The 25292-nt window shown below is 45.5% G+C and overlaps 2 protein-coding genes and 1 pseudogene across 4 annotated transcripts; 2 read left to right on the top strand and 1 right to left on the bottom strand.

Moving 5' to 3' along the window:
• Positions 1-200: 200 nt before the first annotated feature.
• LOC125512690 (pentatricopeptide repeat-containing protein At3g29230 pseudogene) lies at positions 201-2333 on the top strand (annotated as a pseudogene).
• A 1262-nt stretch (positions 2334-3595) lies between these two features.
• On the bottom strand, positions 3596-9708 carry LOC125516912 (DNA (cytosine-5)-methyltransferase DRM2-like). 3 transcript variants are annotated; one of them, XM_087528772.1, is made up of 8 exons: positions 9303-9708; positions 7331-7456; positions 7128-7236; positions 6998-7044; positions 6744-6902; positions 5431-5530; positions 5247-5338; positions 3596-5155 (listed from the first exon to the last, which is right to left on the bottom strand). In XM_087528772.1, the coding sequence occupies exons 1-8, from the start codon at positions 9306-9308 to the stop codon at positions 3977-3979; spliced, it is 1818 nt and encodes a 605-aa protein (XP_087384898.1). In that variant the 5' UTR covers positions 9309-9708; the 3' UTR covers positions 3596-3976. The 3 variants fall into 3 exon arrangements, with proteins under 3 accessions (XP_087384898.1, XP_087384899.1, XP_048538133.2); XM_087528773.1 differs by having other exon boundaries at positions 7340-7456; XM_048682176.2 differs by lacking the exon at positions 9303-9708 and having other exon boundaries at positions 7340-7465.
• A 9629-nt stretch (positions 9709-19337) lies between these two features.
• Positions 19338-19943, top strand: LOC125512692 (uncharacterized). Its single transcript, XM_048677782.2, has one exon. It carries the CDS (start codon positions 19420-19422, stop codon positions 19669-19671), a length of 252 nt encoding a protein of 83 aa, XP_048533739.2. The 5' UTR covers positions 19338-19419; the 3' UTR covers positions 19672-19943.
• The last annotated feature ends 5349 nt before the right edge of the window (positions 19944-25292 follow it).

Here is a 25292-nt window from a genome sequence, read left to right as displayed (position 1 = left end):
TTAAAGTTAGCCATGATGGCATTCCCTCGAAAATAAAAAGTTGATATATTGAAGGTTGAAAGAGAGTTTAGAAACGAAAGCATCACTTGTCGATAAGTTGAGGGATGGAAAATGCAATTTATTTTTATTTTACTAGTAAAAAAATAGAACAGAGACCTCATCAGTGAGGGAGTGAGACTGCCTCGTGGGTCCAACCAATTTGGAGTCCTTTGAAACCTCACGACGCCAGCAAACCTCCTCCCGCCCCGCTCCGGCGCCCCCGCCTGCATGCCGCCGGCGGCCCCGCTTCCGGCGCTCCTCACCGGCCTCGCCAACCGCGCGACAACCCCAGCCGCGGCGAGGCAGCTGCACGCGCAGCTCCTCCTGCGCGGCCTCCCGCTCCCCGCCCGCGCCGCCGTCACCCTCCTTGCCGCATCCTCCTCCTCCCCGCGCTACGCCCGCGCCATCTTCGACAGCGTCCCCGCCGCCTCCGCCAACGTCTACCTCTGGACGGCAACCATCTCCTCCTACGCCAAGCACGCCTCCTCCCCCGCGCTCGCCGCCGAGGCGTTCGCTCTGTTCCGGTTCATGCTCCGGTCAGGCCCGCCACCCAACGCCTTCACCGTGAGCTCCGTGCTCAAGTCCCTCTCGACGCTCCGAGGGGTCTGCGAGGTGTGCCAGGTGCACGGGTTCTTGGTGAAGGCCGGCCTAGGCTCCTCCGTGCACGTGGGCTCTGCATTGCTCGATTCGTATGGGAATCTTGGCCTGGTGAGGGACGCAAGGAGGGTGTTCGATGAAATGCCTGCGAGGAACGTGGTGGTTGGAAACGCCATGGTAGCATGTTATGCCAGAGCAGGGGATGTGGAGGCTGCGCAGGAAATGTTCGACGGTATGGCGGAGAGGGACCTCATCTCCTGGAACACGCTCATGTCAGGGTACCTGCGGCAAGGCGATGCTGGCGTCGCGAGGGGCCTGTTTGATCAGATGCCGCAGAGGAATGTGCACAGCTGGAACATGATGATCACCGCGTGTTCCCAGGCAGGGCTGTGGGCTGACTCAGTAGCGGTGTTCAATCGGATGCGGCTGGTGGGTTTCCACCCTGATGCTGCAACAATGGCCGTGTTGATGTCCGCATGCGCACAGCTAGGCTCCTTGTCAGTTGCAAGGCAGGTGCACGGACTTTTACACAAGGGCTGTGTCGAGATGAACTGCCATGTGCGGAATTCTTTGATCGACATGTTTGCAAAGTGCGGTTGCATTACTGAAGCTCGTTTCTTGTTTGGCGAGACACGTCCGAAGGATGTGGTGTCTTACAATGTGATGGTCACTGCTCTTGCGCAACATGGACATGGCAAAGATACACTGAAGCTTTTCAATGACATGATTGAGGAAGGATTGCGGCCTGATGCAGTGACATTTCTTGGCGTGATATCAGCTTGCGCACATGCTGGGCTAGTGGACGATGGAAAGCACTATTTTGAGTCCATGGGAACAACGTACGCAATTCAGAAATCTGCAGATCATTATGCTTGCATGGTGGATCTCTATGGCCGAGCTGGGCTTATTGAAGAAGCACACTCCTTTGTGAAGGTAATGCCGGTGAAGCCACATGCAGGTGTCTGGGGAGCATTGCTCAGTGCCTGCCGGAAGCATTGCAATGTTGATGTAGGCGAGGTCGCCGCAAGAGAACTCGTCAGGATCGAACCCATGAATGCTGGCAACTACGTTCTCCTTGCAAACACACTAGCTCGAAACCAGCGATGGGATTCTGTTGAGGATGTACGACGACTGATGAGGGGAAATGTTGTTGAAAAAGATATAGGGCTCAGCTGGGTTGAAGTAGACACTGTTGTTCATGAGTTCTTGACGGGGGATTTCAGCCACCCCAGTTTTAATCAAATTTACAACATTCTGGAGCATCTGTATCTGCAACCAACCTAAGACTAAGAATTATCACTTCTTACTGCTAAATTTCATTATACATGGCGACAGGACAACACAACTACCATGAAACATTGAAATGTATACATGCACTTTAATGAGAAGAGAGGCCTCCGAGAAGCCGAAATGTATGAGCTTAGGGTAGTTCTAATTCACAATGCCTGAAGGATTAAGATCAAGGCTATCAAGTGTAGTATCATGGAGGTAGTGTCTCAATGACAGTCTAGTTTTATATGGCAGCAGAAATAGTGCAAAAAATTAGAGAAACATGCAAACAGTGTTTTGCTCGTCTTTTCATTAAGAGGAAAAGCAAATGTATATACAAGAGTCCATAGGTTTGGTCGATGAAGGCCCCCAGTCACCACCAAGTACATGTAACCCTTTCATATTCAGGCAACACTGTACAGCACAAAAAAAAAACCTTTAGCCTGTCTCTTGTGGTGGAAAGTCCGATTAAGGCAAGCTATTTACTTTGTGTGTGTTGTGAACAATTTATGTTAGAAAAAGCGCATACAAACGTGCATAGAAAGATGGAACAAACGAGCTTTACTGAACATACATAAGCTCGTTTCTTTCTTTTTCCTATGCAATTTTGCTTGTTTTATTGCAATGGGGTGCCATAACTGGCAATGCATCATAATTAAATCTTACAGATTATTTTTTGAAATTTACATAGCATACATGGTGCTTAAGATTGAAAGCATGATTTGTATTGTATTTGAGTGCTGTATGTATATATTATGTAGTCCTAGCTTTATTGTCATGAGGGTGTCAACTGGTTAGTCTTTTTCCTTGTTTTGATTACCTTGTGACAGAATGAAAACATCACCAGATCTCTGGTTTTTGTTAATGTTATCGCAGAATGCAATGTCTTCATGATCTCTACATTTTCCCCGTTCTTCAGTAAACAATAGCATATTGAACCAATGTGCGGTTTCTGTAAAGTAGAAATAAAAATATCATACCGTGAGGCTCCCTTTTAGATACCTAAAACTAATGACAATGTAGATTCCATACTGCACGAGGAATCTAAACGAGCTGATGGTTTGAATTTAAATGCCATTTTGTTAACAATTTACATGCTGAAGAATCCCTGCAATTAGTATATGAGAGGAATATTTGTCCTTCTAGTACCAAAATTTTGGAGAACATTAATGATTCCATCAGAGTTCATAATAATTGAATCTCCATTCATTCCTCTCTTTCTCATCATTCTTTTCTCCAGTCTGGCAGAAATTTGAAGAGAACAGTGAATAAGTTGATGCTTTAGAATTAAATAATGGTGTGTTTCAGTTACCTCTACTATTCCTAATGGCTCTGAGTCAGGCACATGAAGTTTTTTTCTTTTCTAAATTTCGTGACTTAATGAAGAGGAGACCGAGTATCTTTGATCTTGAAGAGTCGGGCCAATCCAACCGCTTGCTCCTGCCACTCCTCTTCGGCTTTTCCAGTGGCAGTTGTTATACAGCTATGTTAACTGGCAGTTCACAAAAGGTACGTATGTCCTAAAATTTTGCAGTGGCAGCTAGATTACTATGTAACGTGTCACCATTAGAGAGCCAATGCAAACTCGTTTGCACGAATGTAGTTATCTCATCTCCAGTGATAGTTTGATAATCATTATTTCTATTCATTCACTACAGAATACAGATCGAGGTTACTATTTTTGGTTTTTGCCAGTTAACATTCTGTGCACCAGGAGTACAGGGCACTAGGCAGGCTCTAAACATAACAATCACTATCACAAAAATCAGAACCCAAGTTCTGACCCTTACTTCTTTCCTGACTTTGAAGGCCCTACACGATGAAAGCGGCATAAGACACAATGTATTTTTCACAATAGGCTTCATAGCAAAGCAGCATCCTCCTTTAACCTTATTGGGCTCACCATTTTCATAGCCTGGAACCCACAGATTAAGTGCTTGATACATAGTTGTAAGTGCAAGCAAAGAAAAGGACATGAAGCAACTAAACAAAAGAAGTCGCGGTTCCTAGATATAAGCACTACGTGATAAGATAGGGTACTGCAATGCTTAGGCTACATCCTTGCCATAGCCTACATCCTCGCCATAGCCGACTTAACGACATCCAAGATTCTGAAGTAGTGGTAGAACAAAGAAGATTGCTCGCCCTTCAAGCCATCACGGTGGTGTCGGTTGCTCCCGGCAAGATTGTTACATGGGCTGCCCCCAATCACCAAGTCGAAGCCGCCAAATCTACCAACGTATGATGCAATTATATCAGGTGTGAGAGATTTCACATCAGCAATCTCAATCAGCGTGCCTGTCTGGGTCTGATCCCACCAACCCCTCAAAATCCTCCTATTAGCTTCACCTATCTCAACAGAAACCACTGCCCTCATGTGGATCCCAAGCCTGTGCAAAGCTACCTCTCCTCCTCCAATACCGGTGAATAAGGACAGCACACTAACACCATTAGGAAACATGTCCCTCAGCACCGACAAATGGTAAGCAACAGTATCAACATGGAATGAGTTGCCAAGAGATTTATATCTCTCTGTCTTGCCGACCCCTCTTGTGTGGTCCCTTGGGAAACCAAGTAGATATTCCACCTCATTAGGCTCCAACGGAGCAACCTTGTTTTTTCCAACCCAGACAAGATTCCATTTTCTGCACTCATCAATGACATATTTCTGAACACTTGGAGGTGGTGAATTGCCTGACCTTGCAAGAAGACTCTGGATCCGCTCGGTCGTCTTTGCACTTGCCACAGTTGTTTGCAAGCAATTGAGTTGTCTTCTCGGGTCCCAAGAAGGCCACCACTTCTTATAATGAGGAAATGCCTCAAATATGGTCTTTGGAGGCAGAGGAAGAAGAGGTGATCTGTTCTCAATTGGCAAATTATGGATGTAGCCTCTTTTCCTTGCAGCTGCAGACAAATGCATAGAATCCACAAACTCTGGTTCAATGTCATACAGAAATCTTGAAATGGTCTCCCATACACCTCTTGGAGTTCGGGCCACATTTTCATAGTAGAAAAAAGGTGGTCCAATAACTTGTTGAGGAAGCATTCTCATCACTGATGGCCGCCTATAACCGGGCAGGTTAAATCCAACCATTGGATTTGGGAGAAGCATTGGTTCATCATCGCTACCATCCAAGGAAGATCGATTGCCATGTGCTCCACCTCCATATCGCTTCCTCTTTTTCTTGCGCTCTTCCATCAATCTTGTTTTCTTTCTCTCTCCAAAGGAATCAAAGCATCTATCCATAACCTGCCAAATGTCACAGATTTCAGTGTCCTTACCTCAAATTAAAAGAGCGAAACTGTTATCGTATTCACATGTACATCAAACCACAACGCACCTGATCGTCACATAAGTTTGTGGAATGGCAATCTCCTGCAACCCGTGATGCACTGATCGAATCAACTAATACACAGAGATCAGCATCCACACCTAGGAAAATTGAAACAGGAATTTATATAGCACAAGGTGCCTTTAACATGAAAGAAGGACCGTCAAGGAAACAATTTGAAAATGAGGCATACCACATGTTGTCATAGCCATATTGGCTTCATCTTCAGAAAAGCCCATGTCTACTAATAAGTTTACCTTCTCGTCCTTCGCTGACATCTCTTTTAGAAAATCCTGCACAAAGGTACAACAACAAACCGAGATTAGAAAACACTAGTTATATCTCATTAACTTTTTAATGCCAACTATGTGACTCCTGATAGGGAAATACAACTACATAGCGACATGTATAGGGCCAGAGAAAAGAAGGGGACCTACATCTAAATGATCAAGAAATGAATAGCACAAACTACCCAAGAATCAAGAGAAAGAAAAACTGATCAAAAATTAAATCAATGAAATCATTTAGGAACTTGACTTCTTATTCCCCGGCGCTGTTTGAAATGACGTTAATACAAAAGGTACTGTATGCATGAACACAAATGCTCATCATTTTACACTTGAGCAACTATGCACACTAGCAATATGAAGCACTGGTGCTGCTGGACTGGAATAAACTGAAGGTACATGTACAACTTTGTCGTTTCATATGATGGCACTCTGTGTTGGATGCATATCAGTGGTGAAACACAGTTATCTGGTCTCTTCATGCTGCTTGCGTGATAGAAAGTTAAAAACTGATGAATGATGATATCTGTGTATTTTCAGGAGAACATGACGATATTCCCATTCCTCCCATTTCAGGTTATCGCCTTCCTAGGCAAGATGTTTTTTTTGGCTGAGCAGGTGCAATACAAATCAAACACTACATACTGTTTCCCTGTCTGTTGTGTTCAGTCAACTTTATGAAAACTGGTTATCACATCATATATTACATGCTGAGAATTCCAAATTAGTGACTTCGTCTATGCATTTCTAGCAGAATATTTATGGACCAAATCCATCATTTTTCTCGGCTCTAACAGGTAGATGTTGCTCTTCTTGAGGTTGATCTTAGAAGGATATTTGATGCAATTAGTGTGGCATGTGATGTTCTTTTCCAGTATTATGATTGTTTTGTGTAATTGAAAATAAAAAGAAGAATCTTGAACTATGCCATTCTACAGTGAAGAATTCTAAAATCAAGTGTTCAAACTCACAATGCAATTCTACAGTGATGAAAGGCTGGGAGCAAAATAAACAAAGCTCAAACAGAACGTAAAGGAGGTGCTCAAGGTATGCATGGCAAATACTTCCTCCGTTCCAAATTATAAGATGTTTTGGTAGTCTATAAAATATCATAACAAAACCTCTCATAATTTGAGACCGAGGTAGTATTTCACATATATCAGCATACAAATGATTTAAAAAGTTCTAGCAACATAACTAAAGATAAAGAATCATCTACCTCATCACCAGAACTATCAGAGTTGTGCTCTCTACCACCAGTATCATTGTCGTTATCCCAGTTATCGGAATCAAGATCATCATCATCATCATCTTGAACATTTGGGCAGGCGCAGCCAGAAGTAGAGCAATCACCCAATGCACCTTCATCACCTAGTGCCTGCATTTCATATCGCCTTATAACATAAGATCCTTGCCACCAAGCAGCAAAAGTATCATAAGATAAACTCACTAATAAAGCACATTGACAAATACCTTATATGTGAGAAGTAGCTCTAGCAACGCATTTACATCATTGTGCCCTGAAAGCAAAAGCCATGGTTAAAACAGAAGGTGCAAACACAAAGAAGACAAATGAAATGACATTGGTTATTTTTAATATTACCAATCTCCTTAATGCCCTTCACAACCATCGCTTTTGGGAAACCCATTGTCACATATTCCTCGACTAAAGAAGTAGACATTGCTTCCCCGTTTGCCCACCCGTTAGAATTCTTTAGACAGTTGCACAAACAAATATTACAATATGATCATAATAATAACAAGCCATGGCTAGCTCTTATGTTGAAATACACAACCAGTTACTACCTGACGTACCAGCGTGGACGGGCCAGGAGCATCCAAGTTCCTCAAGGTCGGAGCTGATGAGGGCGCAGCCTCACCATCACTTTCCCACTCAAACTTATCACTATCATTGCTGTCGCTAGTCAAGCCCTGTGACATGAGTTAAACACACCTCGATCAATATTAAAAGCAAACCACAAGAAAAGCAATTATAGAGAATAAAACGGTGCAGGAAAATAACTTTATTGTGCCAGAAGCCCACAACAACCATAAGATATCGCAATTGAAATCTCCAGTGCGAAATCTGTACAACGATTCAGCTCTAGAGTTCAGAACTCAGCAAAAAGGGAGAGCAAAACCCTTTTTTTTATTTAACAAGCTCCCCTTCACCACTCTCAAAGCAAAACATCAAGCTAATGCCCAAAAAATAACATTAGTGCAATTAGAAACAGTTTGATTTGCAGTTATGGGGATGCCTCACTAACTGAAGTATGCTAACTTTCCAATGCCAGGAAGAATAGTTTTCTGGACAGTAATATGAAGGCAGAGCTATAAAAACCGTCCATTGGCAGAATACAACAGTTGAATTTTCAACTGTAGGGATGCCTAACTGATGCAGTGCTCTAGCTTTAACAGGTCAGGAAGAGCATCTTTCTTGAGACACATGATCGTTATAGTTGACAGGATATAACAGAATTCCGTGGGAGGCTCGTGACCAGGCTGAATGCATTAGTGGTATTCAGAAATCGGTGCACCCATCGCTGATCGGTTTTCTGCCTCAGGAAGAACTACTGATGTCCTAGAGACATCCAGCTTACAGCTATGTGCAATGGCGCGACACAACCCGTTGCAGCAGAGCTATAGCAGCAAAGCTACACAAATGGTGGCACTGGAATTAGTAACTGCGAAGCGAGACAAGCTTTTGCTCACAAAGACCAATGCAACAGTCGAAATCGCAGATGCGGAATCAGTACAAATGACTGCAGGATCTAATTTTTTTGAGCAAATGATTGCACCATCCTATTGGGCATAATCCCCTGATACATGATCAGACAATGACAAACATATTGAGGAAACCAGCCACTGCAATATGGCAGAGCCAAGAATTGTGGTTTTCCCCCCGGGGGGGGGGGGGGGGGGGGGGGGGCATTTAATTTAGGGTCGAGATTTATCAAGGCAAATGCAAGTCCGCTCAACAAAATAAAAGGTCCAGAAAAGAGATCCATGAAATGCGATTACCAGGACACGAGAAAACGTACTAAAAAGACTTTGAAACTATTAACAATGGTTTTAGCTTTTGATACTGAAATTGATTAGTACATCAACACAAGCATGATGAATTTCCTACAACATCACATTTGGACATTGAATTTCTAAATCCCAGTTCTAATTAGTCCCAGGTTCTATTCTAATAACACGCAGCAGAGATTAAAAAATCACCAGAATCCAAAATGAAAAGGCGAGGAATTAGTATCTGCTGCTGCTGGTGGTTGTCAGACCAGCGGCGCCGCCGCAGCAGCAGCCTTGGCGGCCTCTATCCAGTCAGCTCAACGCGCATTTGCGGTCGTGCAGCTAGGGATTCAGGATTTGAGTTTTGAGACCGAGAGGCGTGTGGGGAATTTTATTTCCCCCTCACAAGTCACAACTTAGCAGTCCATTAGACCAGTCCAGGCGCGTAGTTCCATCCCCTTCCTCTATCTAATCGCCATCAATCGCTATATGGCTTCAAGAATATACATGTTCTCGATCGAACAAACCAGAAAACCCCCCATATGCAGAACAGGAATCACACACGGGACAGAGTTTGAGAAACAGAGGAATCTTTCAGAGTTTCTAGTCAATGGAAATTTTGCTGACAGTGTGTGCGCAGGATATTCCGTGCGATAGAAACCCTCGCATACCTCCATGATCCAGAGTGCGAAAAACTTCGGATCAACGAGGCCACAAATTGCCAGACAAGAGAGGAAAGAGAGAGGGAGAGAGAGAGAGAGCCCACCGCCATTGTTGATGCCAGAAGATCGGCACGCCCGCTCTCACTGTCTCCCTGCCGTGAGAGGTGGGAGGAGGAAGAGGAGGACAGCCCGAGGCGGAGGGCGGCGACGGCGTGCTCGTCCGCCCCTCGCTGGCTTTCAAGACGGTGCTACTGCGGTGCGCCCGCCGGGACGTGTATTTCTGACCGGGCGCGCATGGTTTTCTACCAACGGAACTGACACTGGGGAGTACTTTGCGAGCCGTGCTGCTCTGTTTCAGACGTGGCGTGCGGCCGCGCACAAAACTGGCGGCACCGTTTTGTGCGCAGCACACATCTCAATGGATAAATAAAAGAGAAGAGAGATGGGGAGATGTGCCAAAGCGGTGATGGATGGTGATGAAGGTGTCGGTGGTGATAATAACTAAGTTAAATTGGTCATAGCTGTCCAGCACAGTTTTAGGCTAGACTTAGCTGGATAGCTTTGACCGGTCTTTTCATATAAATATAGGTATAAATTAATACTGTGTTATTTCGTAGGACTTATAGGATCATTGCATATTTCTATATTTATTTTGATCATCAATCGGGCTGATAATTATGTTGGGTGCCGTAAAAATTATACATTAAAAACTTATTTTGAATACAATTTTATTTTTCTAGTTCTATGGCATGTCATTAATATTTTATTAATGAAATTCACGATTTAAGTTGGTAAATCTTGGGAGTTTTCAATAGTATATCAGTGTGGTTAATACAATTACTAATATCTAATTTTGTTATTATCTCCCTTTGTACATAAACGGCTTTCTAAGAAGCTTGTAGTAGAAATTTTCTAATTTTGACTCATAACATTTCATAGAACATTAATATAGGGTGGCAGTCGCGCTACATGCTACAAGCGTGACGCGCCAAGCATTAACATAAGAATCAGGGACGCCCCCTTGTTAGAGTTGTGTTGAATATTGTGTACAAGGTAGGTTACAGTTGGATTGTAGTTGTATTGTGTTTAGATAGGATATGGAGTCGTATTCTAGTAGGACACTTGTATCCTAGACCTTTCATATATAGCGGGGCTAGACACACGATGTAACATATGCCAACATAATAGCACATGCGCGCAAGGGGGAGTCGGCGGCGTGTGCCGGCGCCCGGGTGGCCGGTGTGCGGTATTGTGACGGTGTCACGGGGAGGAGCGCCCGTAGTCAGGCCCCGGGATGTAGCCATATCGGTGAACCTCGTTAATAAATTTCGGTATCGTGCTCGTGTGATTGCTTGGTCCTCGGATGATCGACGAAATACCTCAGATTTATTCTAACAAGTGGTATCATGAGCTAGGTTGTTCAGAGGTTGTGGATCATTGATTTAGAGAAGAGCATGTGGAAGCTGTCAATGGGATCTGACAAAGGTGCAACGCGTGTGATTGGAGACATGGAAGCAAGTTGTCGCGTCGGTGAATCATGGTTGCACGAGTTGAAGATTCGGGAAGACGGCATCGTGTATGGAAGAAGCGATCGCAGAGAGTTCTCGGCGGCTGGATCGGTTTAGCAGCGGCGATGGCGTGGAAGGCCTTCGTGATCAATCCGGCGTTATTACAGCGAGTCCGTGCGGCACCAGGAGTTCGTGTGGCGAGCGAGGCGCTCCAACGACGCGTGTTGTAAGACACGTAACCTGGCTGGAGGCTGCCCACGAACGGGTGCATGCAGCAAGGCCCGTGTGGCAGGGGTGGAGCCGGATGTCTAAGGGTGGAGTGCAGCGCTGGGAGGCCAAGCTGGACTGATTATGTGCAAGGACAACAGACATAGATTTGTTTTGGAAACAAAAGAAGACCGAGTCTCCATAGTACATGGACAGGCAGGCAAATCAGTCAACGGCAAAGATCTATCAAGCGTGTCCATCAGAAGTACTATTTGCGTAGGCGTTGGCAAGGCAAAGGCAACTAGCCAGCATTAAAAATTTGTGTCAAGGGAGCTACGCGAGAAGACCAGAATGTTTTTTTGGTTGGAATTTGCCAGTAGTACGCGGAGGTCTATTCGTGTACTTGGGACATTGCATGGAAAGCTCAAATTATTTTTTCACTAGGTTAGTTATACGAAGAACCATGCCGTCAATGGGTACCTGGTTTGAGGTGGAGAAGTTCAACGGGACAGAAAACCTTGGGTTATGACAGACAAGGGTGGGAAATTTGTTGGCACAACATGGATGCTTGAAGGCATTGCAGGAAATCAGGTCAGCTAAGATGGAATTATTTTGTGATGGATGGAAATTCGTGAAAGACGATTTGGGAGCCTCGAACGTGTCATATAGTCGAACGAGTTCGGCTGGGTCGGACTAGGCAGTCTGACGGATCGATGCAAGTCGGTTGGTATAGAAGACGGTGGTGGGATCGGCGACAGCGACATAGGAGCGTGATGCCGATGGTGATCGTTTTCTGGGCGTGGAAACACGCGGCGCAGGCCGAGGGCTTGTGTGGCTTCAACAAGACTATGGCGCGGGGTTGATTCAAGATGGTGCACATAAGAGTTTGGAGTCGACGAGGCGCGGGGTGGCACGTACAATCACCATGGAGTCATGTTGAAGGTGGAGCTGGATTGAGGGGCTACGATGTAAGGATCCAGGGAATCGAAGCCTATTCAGCAAGGGAGAAAAGTGAGCGACATGCAGTTTAGACTGGAGCCCAGTGGTTTGATGGAAGCATGAGACTCGTCATCGGTCGGTGATGATCGGTGGTACTCTGAAGTAGAGGTTGAGTGGTGTGGGTTCGCAACTCTTGAGACTCGACCGGGACAGTGGAGGCTCGACGCGGTAATAGCGGCGAGGCATGCGGTACGCACGGAACATGAAGACGGTTCAGGGCTCTGGTGGTCATACATGTGGTGAGACAACTACAAATTTGACTCGGGATGACCTCAAGCAATGGTGAAATTTCTTCAAGTTTCAGTCAGGCGGTCAAGAAAGGAGCGGTGATGTTGAGTTCAGGTAACTCTTATGTTTGACATCTAATATGTGAGTTGTTTACTTTCACGCAGGTCAGTGATCGGTGTGTGATGGCGCTGAACGGATACTCTGGAAGTTGGGAGCACAAACTAGAGCAAGGGGAACTTAATTTTGCTCGAGTGTTGACTGTGGTCAAGAAAAGAAGGGACTACAAGTTGCAGGTGGAGTCACATGGAGTCTATGTAGTTGCAGCGATACTCATGGGATAAGCTCAAGTCCAATGTACATGGAAGTTTGACACATGGACGAACTCAAGGTGGTGGAGAATATTCGCCAAGGTGGAGTTTGTTAGAGTTGTGTTGAATATTGTGTACAAGGTAGGTTACAGTTGGACTTGTAGTTGTATGGTGTTTAGATAGGATATGGAGTCGTGTTCTAGTAGGACACTTGTATCCTAGGCCTCTCATATATAGCGGGGCTAGACACACACTGTAACCTATGCCAACATAATAGCACAGGCACGCAAGGGGGAGCCGGCGGCGTGTGCCGGTGCCCGGGTGGCCGGTGTGCGGTATTGTGACGGTGTCACGGGGAGGAGCGCCCGTAGTCTGGCCCCGGGGATGTAGCCATATCGGTGAACCTCGTTAACAAATCTCGGTGTCGTGCTCGTATGATTGCTTGGTCCTCGGATGATCGACGGAGTACCTCGAATTTATTCTAACACCCCTCGAGCATGGTGGTGAAATGGCAAAGGCATCAAACGTGAATCATCGACACATCTTATGTCATCATATGGGAGCAAACATGGGAGCATCTACAAACGGACTTGGCAAATTTGATCCCTCAAACGTTTGTGGACGCGCCCGCACATGTTCGCGGACAATGACCGGTCACGTCTCAAATAATCAATTCCACAACGGGATACTTCAAATTAGAAACCTCAAATCCATACTATAACATGCAATGTAAACCTAATCTTAGGCGAAGCCTGTTCGGCTCCGCCGTGTCCATGTCCGGCGGTCGGTTGCGCTATCTGGAGTGTTGGTCTAGTCCCCGACTAGGTAGAGTAGTACATGGGACACGAGCCGGCTCACGGAACTCAAGGTGATGAGGTCTCCCATGGCCTACTCTTTCTCGTCGGAGCCGGGAACCCTAACGGTGCCGGTGGACGTTAGATCGATGATGGATCTGTCCCGTCCTGGGACGAGCCGACATCATCCACCACAACACAGTTGCACACCCAGACTGATCCACTATACGGGACGACAGAGAACGCGACTCCACGCCACCGAGTTCGGACACCAGACGGGCTGCATCACCTCCGATGAGGCAGCGATGCCGCACCTTGTGGTGGATCCATGCGCCATTTGGGCGGACGCAATAAATTCCAAATGAAAGGAATCCAAGCGTTGTTGTCGGGCGGCCTCCTCCCGGGAGCAACGGAGCACAAGCCCGGCGGTCATCTCCTCCTTGGGGCTGCATGGGATGAGCTCGGGGTCAATGGATCTGAAGGTGTAGGATCCAGATTTGTTGCCTGCCATGTAGGAGAAGGCCGGAGATTGCCAGACAGGAGCTTGGCGGATTGGGACGAATGTATGTGGGATCGGGTGGGCCAACATGGATCGGGTTCAACGTGGCGGGCACCCCCATATTCGCCCTAGATTTGGGCTGGATATGAGGGGTGTCGGTCAGGCTGAACGTTTGAGGCCAGTTTGAGGCGTCCGTGTGGGTCGTTTTTTTTGTGACCGGTCAGTGACCAGGCCGTCCGCCCGGGCGTTTGAGGCAAATTTGGGATGCCCGGCTGTAGATACTCTAAGATCATCATATCTTATATATTAGTAACGTGAAACTAATATTATTTGATGTGTCATTAAAACATTTTCACGATTCCCCAATAATGTATCTCTACAAAATTTAATGATCAAAGATGCATATAAAGACGATATTAAGCCAGTTATTTAAAAAAATGAAGTGAACACTTTATCTCTATATATGTGCAAAATGCGTGATGAGGTGACGTATGCAATGGGGTTTAGTAGTTTGCATTTTTCTCGCATATCCACATGTTCAGTGTGACAGCTATGAGAAAATATTGATAACTACGGATGCAGGCAGTCGCGTTTGCGCCGTCCGCTTGCAACTCTATCGATAACCATTGTAGGTGGCCTCGCCAAACATTCTCTTCGTCCATAGATATAAGAAATGCTTTTGTTTCCGGATTTAACTTTGAAAAATAATTAATACAACCATATATAGATTTTGAATACAAATTTGACAAGTTTACACAATCATATGCCGCTAAACAAAGCTTGGAAAATATGTGCACATTATATTTCTAGACCTTGGGAGTACTTGGAGATGGCAAGACAGACCAACTATCTTCCGACCAAGCCGCGAGCTTGTAAGTTACACACACACACAAAAATACGGTCAGAAGAAATATATGCACCTTCCCACAAAAGAAGAAGAAGAAGAAGAAGAAGAAGAAGAAGAAGAAGAAGAAGAAGAATATGCACCAATCTTTAATTGTATATTCACAAGTACTCCCTTCGTTTTTATTTACTATGCATATTAGATTTGACTTAAGTCAAACTTCATAAAATTTGATCAAGTTTATAAAAATAATATAAACATTAACCATAACCAATCTATATGATGTGAAAGTATATTCAATAATGAATCTAAAGGTATTGATTTGTTATTGTGTATGTTAACATTTTTGTTTACAAATTTTGTCAAAGTTTACAAAACTTGACTTTGACCAATACTAATACGCAAACTAAATAAAAACAGAGGGAGTACTTGAAAATAGGCAAGGTCAGGTAATGTAATTAAGCATGTTGATGAAGTCCTCCCAGATTTTACATTATTCAGCTCCGTCTCTCTCTCTCTCTAGTGCAAAACACTGCTCTGCTGGATGTGTGGCTGTATACAAAGATGCTTGCAGCTTTTGTGGGCAGCATACAGTTCAATGGCAAGTAAGAGGAGAGAGATAAAAAAATATATGCCCCATGTGTTGGTTGTGATAATAATGGAGCCAAAGCAAACGAAATTGACAAGCGTGAGTTCTTGCAAGCATACATGTTTGACAAGTATCCACATACGCGAGTGGCCTGGAGTCGAAGATGGTGACGCTTGCGAGCGCCTCTAACCTTCTTGGAGACCTCATGGTTCGAGAGCCTATGCCCTCCTCTCTTAGACTCTGGGTAACCCTTTTTCTATCTGGATTGGGCGATGGCGACGCACATGCGTCGTGCTCCTTCCTGAATGCGGCGTCTTGGAGTTTGGTCGGGAGTCTCCCCCTCCCCACTCCCTGCCGCTTGTTGCAAGGATGCCAGGGCGACGACCTTGGGTCTATTAGCATGGTCTCTTTGTTTGTCGATGATGGCATCTTTGGGCGGTGCAAGGTTGCGGTAGGGTTTGGTAGTCGGTGTCTCCCGACATGTTTGAGGGGTCTCTTTCACCATGTCTTTGTGAAGTTGGAGCTGCATAGAAGGTCCCTCGGCAGTGACAATGACACGGGTTGAGGTTTGGCTACGGTGGTCGTCTCAACGCAAGCTCAACATTTTTTCTCCTACAAGGTTTGTCGCTCAAGTCAGAGCTGTCTGGGTACCAACACATTGGTCATCTATTTGGCATGTGTCCCAATGTCTGTTTCAACAAGCAGGGCTTCGTTGATGGCTATGTCGGAGTCTTTGGCTCGTGGAGGAGTGATGATGGTGATGCTTAATGACAATCTTGACAATGTTTTTCTTCTCAGCGGCGTGTGTGTTTTCGTGAGGGTAGCCAGGATTGCCGGTGTCAGCCTGAATGGGCTGTTTTGATGGTTTCACCCGGTTATCGTATATTAACCGGGCAACTCTCTTCTCCTTTTAATGAATCAAGAACCTCCAATCCTGGGGTGCACATTACTGATGCATAATGGATACTTTCTTTGTTTCTAAGTCGGATATGGGTTTTTAAGTCTTCAAATTTACTAGCGAAACATGTGTTATATGCCACAAAAGGTATCTTTATATTCGCTATCGAATGAAGTTTCTAAACATATATTTTTGTGGCATATTACACACGATTTGTTAGTCAAAAGACCTAAGAATTCATGCCTGACTTATAAACATAACCGGAGGGAATACTCCGGTTGTTTGGGTGTGTAGGTCCGCAAACGTTTTCCATAAATTTCGCAGATGTAGGGCCAAAGGAATTCAGTGTGCTCATTACTCCATGATTTTATCTTCCACTTAGTTTCGTTATATGTGTGCAATTAGTTATCTACTTCATGTGAGCTCATCATCTTGAAAGGGAGTAGTTGCACAATTAATTGAATGATTTAGGGGGGAGGGCACGACAACCAGTGAAAAATAGTACTCCCTCCGTAAAGAAATATAAGAGTGTTTAGATCACTAAAGTAGTAATCTAAACGTTCTTATATTTCTTTACAAAGGGAGTATCAACTTAGAGGAAGTGCTCGCTTTAGACGTTGCCAAAATCAAAATTCCGCATCAATTGATCCCTCTCTGCCTTGGTTATGCCACTTTGGTTAAACTGCCCAACCTGAAAAAAGGGAGTAGCAATTAGTGATCAAAATTATACATTAGCACATAGGAAGCTTATGGATAGCAATAAGCCATTAATAAGAAAACAAGATGGTTTATGAAATCCACCAAGTAAGATTACTAAGTTAATTGATGCCACTAGTGGGAAAGTGCTCTTTTGATCCTGAGCTCATATGCTCCCGGATGAACAGTAAAATCAAAAAATATTTTAAAAATTCAAAAATATCTGATTTTTTGTGATGAACATTGATGAGTGTTCTAACCGCATGCAAAATTTCAGGCCGAAATGACATTTGTGGAGGTCTGGGCAAAAATAACAAAATCGATGCTCCAAAATGCTTCCAACAATAGTCTTTTTGGACCATCATTTTTTTACTCAGACCTCCACGAATGTCATTTCAACCTGAAATTTTGCACGCAGTTAGAAAATTTATCAATGTTCATCACAAAAAAATCAGTTTTTTTAATTTTTTTACTATTTTTTTATTTTACTGTTCATGCGGGAACATATGAGCTCGGGATCAAATACTCCATATGTCCCCACTAGTGGGGCATAGAATCAACAATGATTGAGGAGCACCTCTATTATATGGACAAGGAGGTGATCTTAAATATTCCGCTTAGAGTGAGAGTGCAAGCGGACTTTTAGGCGTTTAATCAACCTACATGATGCTAATGATAGTCAAGAAGGAGTAGGAAGAGTGTTTGGAGCAGCGTACAAGGCACTCAAATGTCTCGGCTGAGCAGAATTCGGGATATGTGTAGTTTAAGTTTATTGTTTTTGCATGAAGATTGGTACGAATGTCACTGCTTGTCTGCGATGTCCATCAACACATGAATATAACCCCCTAGAAGAAATGGTTTATATGTAGTGTTGTTGCTGATTCTGAGACACTCGCTCATTGATTGCCACATGTCGTGTTGTGTGTGGCCTCTTTGTAAATGATGACTTGACAGAGCATATGATCATGAACCAATCACTTGATTCTCGGTTGTGGTCGTTTTGGTTATGTGATATCTTGAATCAATTTGGCCAGCTCAAGTTCTTGTGGCATTGTTGGCTATATTGTGGGCATGGCGCCAAGCGATTCATTATGATAAATACCATAATCCTCTCTCCATGGTGAGCTTCATTGACAAAATCTTGGATGACGTGCAACATGGACCGGTATGGACCTAGAGAGTGGAGAAAGAGCATACATTGGCTGGAACATGAAAGTAATTAGGCTAAGATCAACGTTGATGGGGCTACTCTCACTAGGGAAACCGGAGCATTGTAGCTGATGTTTGCAGACATAGAAAATGTTTATACCATGGTGCTTCTCAGTCATTGTCCACGACAGCTAGTCAATACACTACAAGTTCTAAGGCTCATGCCCGCGACAAGGCCTTGTCCCTTGCACTTGACCTATCGACAATCTTGGAGCTTCGTCTGTCTAAAAGTGGTTATAGACATGAAGAGTGGGGCATCTGCGTGTCCGCGCAATTTCTTTGGGGTTGCATCCGGCAGGTGGTCAGCGAATGTTGGTTGCAACAACAATTTCCCCAACCTCTTCGAGGAAATTCAGGCCTCTTCATAGTGTTCCAGCCACATTAGGTGGTTGGCTATTGGGGTTCTCGCATGGACGTTATGGATGGCGCAATAAGCTTGTGATCCAGCCCGTCCCTCTTCGACGAGCTACCGACGTGATTTTCAAAATATGTGGCTATTTGCAGCTCTGGCGGCCGCTTAGCTGCCCGCAAGATCAAGACGCCATTAACATCTTCATTGCAGATCTCCGTGCAATGGCCCTACGCTTGGCGCCTCCGCTTCCTCCACCACCGCGGAGCCGGATTAGGCACTTGGTGCCGTTGTGGTGTGGCGTGGCAGGGCCGATTGGGGATCGGAGCCTCCCTTGGCCTGGGCTACCTTTTCTTTTTTAGAGCTTGTTGAGTTGTGCCATCAACAAAATCCTCTTGTACTTTGTTTGTGTGCTACGTGTGTGGTGTGAATATTTATGTTGGATTTTTGTGGCTCTGGTGGTTTGCTTTATATATAAAGTGGGGTAAAAGCCTTTTTCGATAGAGTGGGACACTGATGATTCTCCATGGAATCTATCATCGTCAATCTTCGTTCGACGAAGTTTCTTTTTCAATTTGAGCATAAGGACTCAAACAAGGAACCTCATTCTATAGCTAATGATATATGTTTTTTTCCGACGGGAGGAAAGGTTCCTCACCTGAATTTTCATTTTAAAACAGGCTAAATTCAAGATCGTTTTAAATGAGGGAGGAGAGGGGCAAAAACCAGATGAACAAGAGGGAGACAAATGAGGAGAAAGTCGGAGACTACAAACTAGACAGGACGGCTGGCAAGGCGATATAGGGCCGCGATCCAGATGTCGACACCACTATGAAGATCCACCCTTAACCTAGAGATCACGAAACACAAACACCAACGTTACATCTTCCTTCCTGGTGTCTTTAATTTGGTCTTAATCGCGAACACTACCGCTTTTGCTATAGCCTGAACGTGAGAAACTCTGCTCCCCGTTTGCTCCGCTCTCGACACGCCAAGACGTATTCTGCACCTCCCGTCTTCGCCAGTCCTTTTGCGCCACCCAGCCCCATCCCGTCTCCCACGCTCCCTACCCTACGACGCGAGAGGAGGCGACATGTCGTGGCTGCAGTACGCGGCGACCCGGAGGCAGCGCGCCGCCACGGCCTGCCTCTTCCTCACCGGCGCCGCGCTCATCGCCGCCGCCGCGCGCCTCTCCTACGCCAACATCGAGCCCCAGCGCGCCAAGGCCGCCCAGCGCCGCAAGGTCCTCGAGGACTTCATCGCCCGCAAGCGCGCAGCCGTGGCCGGACCCGGAGCCGGAGCCGGAGCAGGCTCCCACCCCCAGCCAGATCCCCCCAAAACCTAGCCATGCATCGGCGCCACGACACCACCCGGGATCAAGCTTGAAGCTATCATCCGAGCAAAAAGGGGATCGGTTTTTTGTGCAGGCCCTCCGTAGTTGCAAGCTTTCTTCAGCAAAGGGGGCGATTGTAATGGCCATCGATTTCTGTAGCACTGGGAGATTTCTTTACCCTCTCTGAATTGTGGTGCTAATTTGGTTTGCTGTAGTTCTGCCGAGTGCTGTAACATGACTTGAATAATTTTCCCTGGCTAAATGGCAGTGATACATTCATACCAGGGTGCTGTGCCTTGTTCAGCTGTGCAGTCGCATATCTTGCATACATTTCTGAAGATTTTCTAAAGGCTAGATCTGCAACTCTAATGGGTTCCTACAGCAGACTTCAGAGTTGCGCAATCGCACATCTTCCATACAAAGCTAATGGGTTCCCTAGCAAAATGAGGGATATCCACTCTATGTTACAGTTGCTACCCAATTGCCACAAGCATGTATGTTTGAACTTCTAAAGTTTGCTGTGCACAGTATGGTCTGGTCTGAACTCTCAATGTTTTTATCAAAGCAATCAGCATGTTCTCCATCTAACAATGTCATGTGCTTCAACTTCACACCGGGCTAGCAAACAAAGGATTGCCTTAACTGATTGATTTTCTACCTTTTTATCCCTTCAATGCTATGATGAATAATTACCCTTTCCCCTGACACTTCCGAGCTTATGTGCAGCAGGACAAAGCAGGAAATCCTGAAGAACTGAAAGTTGGCACCTACATTTTGTCACAAACACTAATACTTCACATCTTTGTCCATTTATTGTTTTCAGTGATTTGGATTTTACCATCAACCATGCAAATATGAACCTTACCTTTTATTTGCCTTCAGTGTGAGCTGTGGGAAGGATCAGTGGTCAGTTGAAGGATTATGGTTCCGACATTGAAGACAATCAGATCTCAAGGGTGTAAGTACCAGGGGAATTTGTGTCAAACAGAGTCAAGTAGATTGCCCACCTTACCTGGTAATCCTTCCGTATGTATCTGTTTCATCTTCTGGATTATTTTGGCTTGCTAAGTCAAACATTCTATGTTTAAGAGGTTACCATTCTGTGTTCGCATGCTAGCATTGCTCCATTAAACAACTGAGAAGCGCATCGGCACTGGTGTGTATAGATTCTTTTACTGATACTTTCCTCTTCGGTTAGAAATTGAGGATTGATATCAAGGAGGCCCTGCTAGATTTTGTTGGAGTTGTGTCCATTGCACTCTGAGGCCATTCTTTTTTCCATTGCACCCTGCTAGATTTTGTTGGAGTTGTGTCAAGGAGGCCCTGAGCTTAGGTTGGAATCGCGATCTTGAGCGGATCTGGTCAGCCTTGTCGTAGGGCTGCGATGCTCTCAACAATGGGCTGTTTAGCATTGTGTTGTGGCGTTCGCTCTAGCCAATTCATAACAAGCTAACAATCTAACAAATGTATTCATCGAATAGCAAGCTAAATTTTAGGCCTAACTAGTATTTCAAGTAAATATTTGCCCCTCCTTCCTACTAATTTGTTCCCCTTTAAGTCACGCACCCATCTTAAATTTTGCTCAAGCCCCGCCACTGCAACGGACGCTGCTTAACCAGATTCGTGCCATCGCAGGACTAGGACGGGCATCCCCTCTCCCATGCCCTACTGTTCTATTGTTTCGAGTCTGCGTACTCGTTTGCAAGTTGTTGTGTATCTTATAGTTATTTTCTTTGTTGTCGTGTGGCTCTCAATTTGTTGTTAAGTACTTTCTCCGTCCACATAAGAGTGTACATCTGTCTCGATCGTTTTTCGAAAATAAGTGTACGTCTGGCTCCACCACGGTAAGTTTGCGTTCACCCCCTCGGTCTACACCTTGAGGTAACCGCAGCGATCCACGACCCAATCCACTCACTCTCTTAATTTGAAGCTTCTCGCATCTTGCACCTTGCACCTTCGCTCTAAAACAATAACTATCCCCCATTTTTATTGTACTCTTGTTGAATTATGGATGGGCTTAGGCCCATATAAGACAATAATCCCTGGTTAATCTCTAAGGTCCATGCATGTGTACGACAAGTGATGAGAAGTGTGGGAAGTTTAGTACCATACTGCTATAGTAAGAAAAGTGAGACATCTTTATAAGGGCTTCTCCATCACTTGTTATTGGGAGCTTGGGGATAGGAGTTGTATACGCACGCTCCTCCTCCTCCATCGCCCGCCACGCCTTGCCTCGCCTTGCCTTGTCATGATGCGCGCCGCGGGTTGTGGGAATGAGTCGAGCCAAAACTGTTCCTCTCACTCTGCTGCTTCCGGCGATCCCATCCCGACGACCGCATGCACGGTTGGTCGGAAGAGCAGGTGCCTCCGGAACCCTGTCGTTCGAGATCCTGCCCGGGAGAACGGCAATAAGGTTTTTGAGGAGCGTCTCGACGCAACTGCCCCCGACCCGCCCCCTTCACCGTCCGCCTCTGCTTCCCCTACTTCTCCTGCATCGACTCCATGGCTGACGACGAAGCCGCCAAGAAGAAGGCCTCGGCCGATGCTGAGGCTGCTGCTGCCGCCGCCGCGTTGGCCTGGCCAACCGGAGGGTATGACTCGTTCATGTGTTAGCCGTATATATGTTGTTCATAGATGTTTTGGTTCTGTGTATTGTACGTGCTTACATGCTTAGGTATCGGTATGGGATGCATATCGTATTTGTCATGTTTACTGTTTACTCGTGGATTAGATTAATCGAGAAAGTGCTAATATTTCCAACAATCCAAAAACCTTATTTTAGGCACTTGTCGACTCATGGCTTCGCCGCTACTATGAAACCGGAAAAGCTTACTGGAACGCATTTTAAGCATTGGCAGAGCAGGACCATACCTTGTGGCTCACGACAGTGAACGTGTTCTGGGTTGGTGGCGTGTCTCCCACGGTAACGATTGCTTCTGAACAGGAGAATGGGTTTAGGGAGGCAACCACCATCTTTGTGCGAGGCGTTCTTACTGTGATCGGAGGCAAGCTGGTGGACACATATCTCCATATGCGTGTTGCCAAAAACTTACCGGATGCGCTCGAAGCGAAGTTTGGCGCAACCGATGCTGGCAGTGAGTTGTATGCCATGGAACAGTTCCATGATTACACGATGGTCGATAACCGTCCTGTATTGGACTAGGCTCATGAGATATAATGCATTGCTAAGGAGCTGGAGCTCCTGAAGTGTGAGTTACCGGACAAGTTTGTCGCGGGTTGTATTATTGCAACACTCCCTCCTGGATGGAGGAACTTTGCTACTTCTCTCAAACACTTGAGACGTGAATTCTCTATTGAGGATGTCATCGGTCTGTTGGGGAACGTAGTAATTTCAAAAAAATCCCTACGCACATGCAAGATCATGGTGATGCATAGCAACGAGAGGGGAAAGTGTTGTCCACGTACCCTCGTAGACCGAAAGCGGAAGCGTTAGCACAACGCGGTTGATGTAGTCGTATGTCTTCACGATCCGACCGATCAAGTACCGAACGCACGGCACCTCCGAGTTCTGCACACGTTCAACTCGATGATGTCCCTCGAACTCCGATCCAGCCGAGTGTTGAGGGAGAGTTTCGTCAACACGATGGCGTGGTGACGATGATGATGTTCTACCGACGCAGGGCTTCGCCTAAGCACCACTACGATATGATCGAGGTGGATTATGGTGGAGGGGGGCACCGCACACGGCTAAGAGATCAAGAGATCAATTGTTGTGTCTTTGGGGTGCCCCCTACCCCCGTATATAAAGGAGTAGAGGAGGGGGAGGGCCGGCCCTCTCTATGGCGCGCCCTAGGGGAGTCCTACTCCCACCGGGAGTAGGATTCCCCCTTTCCTAGTAGAACTAGGAGCACTTCCAAGTAGTACGAGTAGGAGGGAAGGAAAGGGAAGGGAAAAGGAGAAGGAAGGAAGGGGCGCCCCCTCCCTAGTCCAATTCAGACCAGCCCATGGGTAGGGGTGCGGCCACCCTTTGAGGCCTTTCTCTCCTTTCCCGTATGGCCTATTAAGGCCCAATACGAATTCCCGTAACTCCCCGGTACTCCCAAAAATACCTGAATCACTCGGAACCTTTCCGATGTCCGAATATAGTCGTCCAATATATCGATCTTTACGTCTCGACCATTTCGAGACTCCTCGTCATGTCCCCGATCTCATCTGGGACTCCGAACTCCTTCGGTACATCAAAACACATAAACTCATAATATAACCGTCATCGAACTTTAAGCGTGCGGACCCTACCGGTTCGAGAACTATGTGGACATGACCGAGACACGTCTCTGGTCAATAACCAATAGCGGAACTTGGATGCTCATATTGGCTCCTACATATTCTACGAAGATCTTTATCGGTCAAACCGCATAACAACATACGTTGTTCCCTTTGTCATCGGCATGTTACTTTCCCGAGATTCGATCGTCGGTATCTCAATACCTAGTTCAATCTCGTTACCGGCAAGTCTCTTTACTCGTTCCGTAACACATCATCCCGCAACTAACTCATTAGTTGCAATGCTTGCAAGGCTTATAGTGATGTGCATTACCGAGTGGGCCCAGAGATACCTCTCCGACAATCGGAGTGACAAATCCTAATCTCAAAATACGCCAACCCAACAAGTACCTTCGGAGACACCTGTAGAGCACCTTTATAATCACCCAGTTACGTTGTGACGTTTGGTAGCACACAAAGTGTTCCTTCGGTAAACAGGAGTTGCATAATCTCATAGTCATAGGAACATGTATAAGTCATGAAGAAAGCAATAGCAACAAACTAAACGATCAAGTGCTATGCTAACAAAATGGATCAAGTCAATCACATCATTCTCTAATGATGTGACCCTGTTAATCAAATGACAACTCATGTCTATGGTTAGGAAACATAACCATCTTTGATTAACGAGCTAGTCAAGTAGAGTCATACTAATGACACTCTGTTTGTCTATGTATTCACACGTGTATTATGTTTCCGGTTAATACAATTCTAGCATGAATAATAAACATTTATCATGAAATAAGGAAATAAATAATAACTTTATTATTTCCTCTAGGGCATATTTCCTTCACGGTCATCTAAGTGTTGAGCAGGACTCGAGAGCAAAGGACTCACACGCGAAAGGGGCAGTGGGTTCTTCTAGCGCCAATGTGGTGCAGAAGAACTTCCACAAGTTCAAGGGAAAGAACTCTGTCCAGCAGAATACTACCTTTAAGAAGAAGGGTAAGAAGAAAGACAAAAAGAGAAATGGCTGTTGAACTTGTGGTTCAGAGGAACATTGGGCAAACAAGTGCCCAAACAAGTACAAGAAGCCAGGACAGGACGCCATGTCTGTCATTGTAACTCTGAGCAACAATGATGGGGCATCTGGGTATGGTAATCTGTTTACTGTACTTTCAGTTTGTCAGTCCACTGATTGATGGGTTGACACTGGGGCCAATATTCATGTGTGTGCTGATGTGTCTTTGTTTTCTTCTTATCAGGTCGCAAGAGATTGTTCTGTCCTGATGGGGAACGGCTCGCATGCTTCTGTTCATGGTGTTGGCACGGTAGATTTGAAGTTTACTTCGGGAAAGATCGTGCAACTGAAGAACGTGCAGCATGTCCCCGCCATCAAGAAGAATCTC

Source organism: Triticum urartu, chromosome 6A (genome assembly GCF_056163025.1).
Source record: "Triticum urartu cultivar PI428250 chromosome 6A, HENAU_Tu73, whole genome shotgun sequence".
Lineage (NCBI taxonomy): Eukaryota > Viridiplantae > Streptophyta > Magnoliopsida > Poales > Poaceae > Triticum > Triticum urartu.
This window is presented reverse-complemented; position numbering and strand designations above follow the sequence as displayed.